The 9,869-nt window shown below is 35.5% G+C and overlaps 2 protein-coding genes across 2 annotated transcripts in view; both read right to left on the reverse strand.

The window, feature by feature from the left end:
• Positions 1-7,255, reverse strand: part of HELRODRAFT_116840 (hypothetical protein) — a gene marked incomplete at both ends in the record, with an annotated part of 16,390 nt that extends 9,135 nt beyond the window's left edge. Inside the window, 12 exons of the mRNA XM_009012335.1 lie at positions 158-259; positions 710-824; positions 2,105-2,203; positions 2,502-2,627; positions 2,977-3,044; positions 3,294-3,415; positions 3,837-3,957; positions 4,652-4,779; positions 6,161-6,388; positions 6,617-6,703; positions 6,955-6,984; positions 7,115-7,255. Coding sequence (XP_009010583.1) covers positions 158-259; positions 710-824; positions 2,105-2,203; positions 2,502-2,627; positions 2,977-3,044; positions 3,294-3,415; positions 3,837-3,957; positions 4,652-4,779; positions 6,161-6,388; positions 6,617-6,703; positions 6,955-6,984; positions 7,115-7,255 — 1,367 coding nt within the window. The remainder of the gene's footprint in view (positions 1-157; positions 260-709; positions 825-2,104; positions 2,204-2,501; positions 2,628-2,976; positions 3,045-3,293; positions 3,416-3,836; positions 3,958-4,651; positions 4,780-6,160; positions 6,389-6,616; positions 6,704-6,954; positions 6,985-7,114) is intronic.
• A 513-nt stretch (positions 7,256-7,768) lies between these two features.
• Positions 7,769-9,869, reverse strand: part of HELRODRAFT_194851 (hypothetical protein) — a gene marked incomplete at its 5' end in the record, with an annotated part of 3,874 nt that continues 1,773 nt past the window's right edge. The window contains 5 exons of the mRNA XM_009012336.1: positions 7,769-7,958; positions 8,008-8,011; positions 8,122-8,250; positions 8,385-8,548; positions 8,653-9,103. The remainder of the gene's footprint in view (positions 7,959-8,007; positions 8,012-8,121; positions 8,251-8,384; positions 8,549-8,652; positions 9,104-9,869) is intronic.

The raw sequence follows: 9,869 nt of genomic DNA on the forward strand, positions 1-9,869 counted from the left end.
TTTACCGAATGATCGATTGATTGCTTGATTAACTGACAATTAAATGGGTTAATTGATTAATTGATTGACTGACTGATTGATTTGAATGATATCAATAATAATAATAATAATAATAACAATAATAATAATTAATAACAATAATAATAATAATAATAACCTAAAATCTCTGGATATAAAGTACTGGATTTCGGTCAAACTTTCCCTACACACTTCTGTCATCTGGGGTTTGTCAATTGACGACATCAGACACTGCATTACCCTGATGTGATTGGTTGGTTGGTTGATTGGCCGTTGTGATTGGTTGATTGAATGTTTGTTTGATTAATGATTGGTTTGGTTGATTGGTTTAGATGGCTGTTCAATTGATTGGTTCTTTGGCTGTTTGATTGATTGGTTGATTGTTTGATAGGTTGGTTTGGCCGTCTGATTGATGATTGGTCTGTGATTGTGAGAGTTTATCGAATAGGTGATCAAACATTGCGTTACCCTGATGTGATTGGTTGATTGATTGACTGTTGGTTGATTGATTGATTGATTGGTTGATTGGCTGGCTGGCTAGTTGCTTGATTGGTTGAGAGATTGATTGACCGGTAGAGGAATAAATTGATTGAGGGAACGACGAACGTAAGGCGGGAATCCCGATTACTGAAAAATAAAACCACGCACTTATCATCATCGTCATCATCATCGTCATCATCATCATTACGACCTTCCTTCCCCTGGCGTCAAGTCGCCACAGTAGACGGCCACAACGTCGCGACACGCTCGCTTCAAGATGGGATCGACGTCGTAACTTTCACCGATATCCACTTGTAACATCAGATCTTCTAACTGATTTTTATAATTATTTTTGTTATTAATCAAATCAAATCAAATCAAATGTTATTCAATCAATCCAAATTAATAATAATTAGGTAATGATTAGGAGACCAAAGCTAAAAGAAAACAAAATTCTTGTGTCGCAGGCCAGCGTTCACAAATTGATCATTCTAGCACAATGTTTAAGTAAATTTATAATTCATGACAAAATTAACATAATGCACAATTTAATGTTATCATAATTCGAACGTCTAATCTGAAATTAAATATCTCTATTAATAATTGTAGTATAAGTCAGGTTGATTCAATTAAATTTCTAGGTGCTTTTATTATTTCTACATTGTCCTGGTCTCACCATATCCAATTTATTTCTAAAAAGGTTTCTAAAAATTTGGGTTTTTAATCCACCGTCTTAAAGTCAGATTTCGTAATTACATTTTACAATCTTTATACAATTCTCCAATTTCGTCTTATTTTACTTATTGTATTTCGATCTGGTGGCATAGTCCTAAAACTCACATTCATTCACTGATTGTTTGGCAAAATTTTTTTGCAAGAATTTTTTTAAATTGGGTAAATATGACCAAATATCAACTCAATTTGTCCTATCTGGTTTATCAGATATTAAAGATCTACATATTTTTCATTCATTATGTTTATTTTATAAAGTATATAAATTGAATCATTGTCCTTCTCTGTACACTCGCATCATTGATTTTTACAATACAACTCGCATCAAAATGTTAAGAGTAACTCCTGAATTTTATTTCTGCAAACCCAGAACGCATTTTTATGTTAACTCTGTATTGTGTGTTGCTGTTCGACTTTGGGATTTTTTGCCAACATTTGCTAAAGAGAAGCTCCTTATAATTAATGTAGCAGCAGCAACAGTAATAGTAGTAATAGAAGCAGTAATTGTAGCAGTAATTGTAGCAGCTGTAGTAGTAGTGTAGTAGTAATAACAACGACATCAACAACAACATTCATCAACAACAACAACATCAACAACAATATCATCAACATCATCAACAACAACAACATCAACAACATTCATCAACAACAACAACATCAGCAACAACATCATCAACATTCATCAACAACAACATCAGCAACAACATCATCAACATTCATCATCAACAACAACATCAACGACAACATCATCAACATCAACAACAACATCAACAACATCATCAACAACAACAACATCATCAACATCAACAATAACATCAAAAACATCAAAAACATCAACAACAACATCAACAACAACAACTAACGCTAGCAGAACATGTAGACGAGACTTGAATGGAGAAAACCCCGTTAACTTTCTGGGGCCTGGCCAGATCCATCAGGCAGTGTATGGTACCACCGTCCCGTCGTAGACTGCCTGGGGGTCGGGGATGGAAAGATGGTAAAAGTTGGAATGAAAGAATGCGAAAAAATTGGAAGATTTCGGGAGAATGAACAGTCACGGTCTTCATCTTCGTCGTGATCACCATCACTACCATGATCATCATCATCATCATCATCATTATCATCATCATCATCATAACCATCGTCACATCGCCACATCATGATCATCATTATCATCATCATCATCATCATCATAATCATCGTCACATCACCACATGGCATCATCATCATCATCATTATAACCATCGTGACATTATCATCATCGTCATAACCTCCACACTTCTGCTCGATTTCATTGGAGCAGCCAACGACGATGCTCGGACTGATCCTGTAGTCCTCCATCATACTCCTCCGAACCTCCTTCAACTCCATCCTACATTCAGCCTTGACCTGGCGACCTTCGACGGTATTAAAGGTCATTCGTTCGTTCATCATTCATTCATTCATCCATCCATTCATTCATTCATTCGTTCGTTCATTCATTCATTCATTCATCCCTCCATCCCTTCATTCATTCATTCATTCATTCATTCATTCATTCATTCGAGTTGAAAGTCGTTAGTTGTTGTTGTTGTTGTGTTTGATTACATTTTAGCTTCATAGATCGATTGTTATTAATTGCGGACTTGCCTGGCTGTTGTGCCGTCTCGTAATAATAAAAATAATAAAATAATAATAATAATGATAATATAGATAATAATGATGATAATCATCATCATCAGCAGCAGAATCATGATCAGGACCGACCTTCCTTCATCCCGGCTTCCAGACACAACAAAATGGCCGACATGCGGGCGTTCGGGAACCTCGCGATCCTATTGGACGAGTTGGATCATCACAATCACCACCGCCATCACCATCATCATCATCACCGTCACCAACATCATCATTATTACCACCACAATTAACATCATCAATACCATCATCGTCATCATTACCAATACCTTCACCATCATCATCGTCATCCTCACCATCATCATCGTCATCATCACCATCATCATCATCATCAACACCTCCACAATCATCATCATCATCATCTCGTCATCATCATCACCACCACCGACCTATCAATATGCCTCATACAGTTATTCTCCACGACCTCCTCCTGGCAAGACTGGGCGAGCCTCAGATTGACCTTGTAGTCCTCTTGCTGTAACCTCTGCCTCAAGATCAACATGTCTCTACACTGTGAGTGTGTGTGTGTGTGCGTGTGGGCGTGTGTGTGGATGTGTAAAAAATTCATGTGTGTGTGTGTGTGGATGTGTGTGTGTGTGCGTGAGCGTACATGTGTAAAAAATTCATGTGTGTGTGTGTATGCGTTTAACAAAAAATTAATAAATATAAGAATGAACGAATGAATGAATGGCAGTATCGATGAATGGCAAAAAATATTAAGAAAAATTTGAATTAGAAAATAGGAGAGAAAGAGAGAAGGAGAGAGAGAGGCAGAGAGAGAGAGAGAAAGAGAGAGAGAGAGAGAGAGAGAGAGAGAGAGAGAGAGAGGAAAAGGAAAGGAAAGTTGCGAGAAAAAACTTGGTGAATATTGAAGATAGACAGACAGATAAACATCCAGACGCAAATACACCCAGACAGACAGTCAGACAGACTTTTTCAGACATGTCTGGCGACATTTTTTTCTTAAAGAGGCATTCGTAGACTCTGCCCTGGCCCGACTGCACGTCGCCACACAAACGCTCTCTGTCATTGCGACAGGCGAAGTATAACTGCCTGGTAGAATGAGTGAATGAATGAATAAATGAATGAATGAATGAATGAATGAATGAATGAATGAATGAATGAATGAATGAATGAATGAATGAATAAAGAAGTAGATGAATGAACAAGTGTCTAAACGAATGAGGTAAAAGAATTTAGCAAATGAATGAACGAATGATTGATTGAATGAATGAATGAATGAATAATTGAATGAACGGTTGGTTGAATTAATTAATGAATTAATTAAGTTAACGATTAAATGATTGAATAATAAATTCTCAATTAATCAATTAATTAAATATTATCGTTGCGACAGGTGAGGAGTAATCGGATCGAATGAATGAATAAATGAATGAATGAAAAAAAAATTGATGAATGAATGAATGAATGAGTGAGTGAATAAACGAAGGATTAAACAAATAAAATAATGGTTTAGTTTAGAAAAAAATTACATTTAAAGTCGGTAACTTGTTCTATCAGTTTAAATGGACGATAAACATTTTTGACACCAACAACAAAATCATTTTCGCTGTCACCATCATCTTCACTATCATCGTCTTCATCACCATCATCTTCTTCATCACCCTCATAATCACCATCATCATCACCATCTTCATCACCATCTTCATCACCATCTTCATCACAACCATCTTCAAGACATGAACACATCTACCACCACTATCAACACCGTCATCACCATCACTACCACCTGTCGTTATGATAATCGTCGGCTTGCAGCTCAGCCACTCTCAGCAGCTCGTCGCGACAGTTCGGCTGCAAATCTGACAGCTTCTTCTCCAGACAAGTTAACGTGTTTCCTTGGTTGTGGTAAGCCTGGAGGGAGTGAAGATGACAACTGTGATGAAAAAGTTGATGGATGGTGATGATTCAATGTGACGAACGGATCGGTGATGGTGGTCATTGTGGCTACGTCAGACGCATCACATCGCTGACGACAGTGGCGGATTTAGTATGGAGGGACCATGGCCCACCCCCTTTGTAGGCAGTGTTATTAAAAGACAGTACAAGTCAGTTCTAGGCAGGAATATTTCCCATTTTCAGTTCTCAGACGCGAATGGTACTATAGTTCGATTCTTTAGAATGTGGCCCTGATATAGTTATTTAACCCGATAGTCTGTTACCAGATCCACATGCTACTTAACTCCAGAACATGAAAATGTATAATTTATTAATGGAAATCCCGATGTTTTTGATACACAGTAGGCCGGATCGAACGAATAATTGTCATTATAATGATAACATAAATGTATTGCAAAACAACGTACTATAGTTCGATTTTTTAGAACGTTACTGACATATTGAATTAAGCTGGTAGTTTGCATGCATTAGATGCATGCAAAGGGGTATCTAAAGGAGCCGGGGTGAGCCCCTCCTATGGGCCGGCCCATAGGGGGGGCTATGGGAACAATATTTTCATTAAAATTCAGTATGACTCAGTCTTTAGTCACTATATCACCATTACATCGTCCAAAGCATTGCTACGAATCTCGAGATTGGTTCATCATTAAATCCGCAATTTATCCTCTTGTATGTGCGTGTGTGTGTTTGTGTGTGTGTGTTTGTGTGCGTGTTATTAATACGTTGTATATTGATTAAAAATAGTTGTTGATCAATATTAAGATTAGCGAGATGAAGGATTGCCAAGCAATGAATGATGCGTGTGTGTGTGTGTGCGCGCATGTGTGTATATATATATATACGTATGCCTGTTGTATGTGTGTGTGTGTGTGTGTAAAAATTAAAATAATTAAAAAATAACAGTGTAAATAAATAAATCAAGATCATAATCTTATGGGTCTTCAATTTTGACGACGACGATGATGATGATAACTCAACAGCAATAACATTTGATGTTATTATTATAAATTATTATTATTATTATTATTATTATGGCGTTTATTAATAATATTATTATTCTTATTGATGGGGGGTAACATATGTGAACATATGCGAAATAAAGAACTAAACACCCACATACAAACATACATACATACATACAAACATACATACACACATACATACCTACATACACATACATACCTACATACACACAAACATACATACATACATACACACAAACATACATACATACATGCATACATACACACAAACATACATACAGACGTAAATACATACACTACATACAATACATACACTAACATCATCATCATCATCACAGCCCATCATCACTAACATCCTCTTCCTGTTGACCTTCGACCCTGCCACACTTCAGCCTAGTGATATCAGCCTGGCATGACTCACTGAACTTATAAATTATTCGATAGTCTCCAAAGACCACTGGCTTCAACCTGCTGAGAAAACTTTGGCAGTGGGGAGTTGTGAGGCTAGAGTTGTCCAGGTAGCCAATTAGGCAAGGGATCAGGTGACCTTTCGTGTTTGTCAGACTTTTGCATTCTGGGATCTGATTGGTCAGTTGGTTTGTGGTGGGTTGATTGGTTGGCTGATTGGTCAGTTGGTTTGTGGTGGGTTGATTGGTTGGCTGATTGGTCAGTTGGTTTGTGGTGGGTTGTATCAAAAAAAAATCTATGCAAAACTTTGAGTCAATCAACAAACCAATCAAAAAATTAACCAACCAACCAACTAAACATTCAACCAACCAACCAACCATTCAATCAACCATTTAACCAACTTGAGCAATCATAGTTTGGCACATGTTTTGAACCATCTTCTCGTAGACAGGATCAACAGTCATGTTTCTTTTGTAGTTCCAAATTAACTGGTGAGGATGATGACGGTGATAATGGTGATGGTGGTAATAATGATAATGATGGTGATGATGGTGGTAATGATGATTATAATGATGGTGGTGATGATGGTGATGTATGAAATGGTAGATAGTGATAGAAAAAATAATGATGAATGGATGCTGATAGTGTTATAAAAATGATGATGATGTTAATGAAGATGATTTTGATGACGTCAACGATGCTGATGATGATGTCAAAGACGATGATGATGATCACTTACATGCTGGCATGGTTCACTGATCTCATTATCCTTTCCAAAAATTCAAGAAGCGGTTTATATTAATGTTTTGTTCAAATATTTTCAATTAATAAGTTAGCAATCCAACTGCAGTTTAAAAAATTGAATCAATTTTTCAAAATTAAGAACAAAACGCGCCCACCCTGTAGCCATTTTGCAGGCAGCTGATAACTTGGAAATTGTCCCAGGCAAAATGTCTGCCACAAATTCTGCCAACGTCACCTGCACACTCTAGACTTTTTGCCAGATTTAAATTGTACGGATCTTCGGGATTTTTATTCATCATTTCCTGTTCTTTATTATTCAGATTCTTTGCACCCGGATCCGAACTACCTCTTCTAGCATCAGGTATACCGACGTCCGGCTTCCGGACATTAAAATCCCTGTGGTAATTAGTATCATCAATGTTAGCGTCGCCATTTTTATTCAAGTCACTGTCGTTGGGAATGTTGGGATTGGGCGGCATGGCCCCGGCTTGGACGATTTGTGTGGCGGTGAGCGTAACGATTGCGACGACCGCAGCGAATGAAAAAATGCGAAATGAATTCATTTCTTCGGGGACGGTTCAGCTGCCGGATCAACTCCAGCGTTCGTAAAAATGTTTATTTGTAGGTGAAAATCGTTTAAAACACGGCTCTCTAGTTGAGATTCAGCCCCAAATATGTTCACCGGTAGCTACGCACAATGTTTATGTAAAGTGGTGTCGTCACTTGTTTGAGATTAGTTCGATGTGTTACGTTTGCTCTCGTCGAAACGCCTAAAGGTTCTGAATGCGCGTTTTACACATATACACACACACGCACACATATACACACACGTACATATTTATGTATATATTAACATATTGATACACTGTTGTAAATTTGATGACAAAAACTTACCAACAATCTTATTCAATCATGGAGTCATAAAATCAAGTAAATAACACGCATTTATATATATATACATATAAATTATGTATATATATATATACATATAAATTGTGTATATATATATATAGATATATTTTACAATATTCTATGAATTCTACCGAATGTTTGGCGTTAATATGTTTGTAGTTCGTTTTTTCAATTTTTCTCACTAAAGTTTTTTGGTGAACGTTTAGTTTATTAAAATTCAAAATAAACTTATTTTCCGAATTCATGCTGCATATATATATATGCATATAAATGTTGGAAAGAGACTATATCTTATACAGCATTGTATGAACTCATCGTAGAATTCACACAATACTGTACATATCCATACATATATGTATGTATGTATGTATATATGTATGTATGTATATATATATATATTTATATATGTTGGTAATAGACCATAATTTTTTTAATAATAAAGATAGAATTTATAGAATATTGTAAATATATATATATATATATATATATATATATATATAAACGCATTATACAAAAAAACGAACGTAATTTCAAATACAATAAAAATCCATTTAAATAAATTAATGGATATCCACTAAATAAACTACGAGATGATCAAATGAATGAATGAACTAATAAATGGATGAATGGATAGATGAATGAATTGATGAATGGATAGATGAATGAATGAATGAATGAAAGAAGATTTTATCAATCAATCCACATATCATAACATTAATAAAACAACAATGATAAAGAACAATGATAATAACAACAATAAAAAAATAATGATTAATAGTAATAATAATAATAATAATAATAAAACACAATAATAACAATATCAATCATTTATGTCCATAGTCATCCAGGTGTCAGGCGAAAGCCAAAACGAATAAAATTATCCATTTGAGAGTTTTTCAAGGTTAATGACACAACGTAACGTAGAATCACTGAATAATAATTCAGTGCAGTCGCGGTAGTGGCCAAACAACAAGGTACATTACAACACACAAAAATGCAAGCTCGTAGCCCTGAGTCAGTCGATCAAGGAACGACTTTCATCTCATTTAAAAGATTATCAATTAGATAATTAATCATTATTGATTAATTAATATTAATAAATTATTAGTAAGACAATTGATCATTAATAATTATTAAATAATTATGATTAATAAATAATTAGTAAGAAAATTAATTATCAATTAATTATTATTAATAAGACAAAGGCGAACTGAAAGTTTAAAAAATAATATTAAAAACCAAAAAAATGCGAATAAAAACCGCACTAGAATATTTTCTACTTCAACCTAAGGATGGTTAAAAAACGTGATACAAATGAAAAATAAATAATTTAAAATAATTAAATTAATTAAATAATTATTATAAAATAATTAAAATAAAATAAATAATTTAATTGATAATTTTCTGTTGGCAGCCGTTAACCCATTTAGTCAAACAATCCAAATCACACGCCTCCAATAAATCCAATAATGGAAATACAATACAAACTCTTACATCTAACTGATGACGACCAGACGATGATAACAATGACAACTTAACGATAATGGAGATAATTTAATGGTTACCATATAATAAAGCAACTTAGCCAGTGAATGATTATTACATAGTGATTAAAAGACACACAACGAAAAAGAGAGAACTTGAATGTCTTGAAACTTGGGTGTTTGTTGTGGTGAGAGGAGCTAAGTGTACTGCAGAGGGCTGAAAGAGCTATGGTGAGGATGATGTGTGGGTTTAAAGTGAAGGATAGGAGGAGTAGTACAGAGCTGATGTCGATGATGGGACTGAATGAGGGGACATTGTGACATTGATAAGGAGATCGAGATTGCGGTGGTATGGACATGTGTTGAGAAGGGATGAAAGGGTCGGGATTAGGCGAGCGTTGGAGTTCGAGGTTGAAGGAGTGGTAGGAAGGGGTCGTCCGCGATTGGGATGGAGAGAGCAGGTGGAGAAGGACATAGGAAAGCGGGGTTGCGTGATACGAGGCGAGTGTGTGTG

This window comes from Helobdella robusta (assembly GCF_000326865.2).
Source record: "Helobdella robusta unplaced genomic scaffold HELROscaffold_104, whole genome shotgun sequence".
Taxonomy (NCBI): Eukaryota; Metazoa; Annelida; class Clitellata; order Rhynchobdellida; family Glossiphoniidae; genus Helobdella; species Helobdella robusta.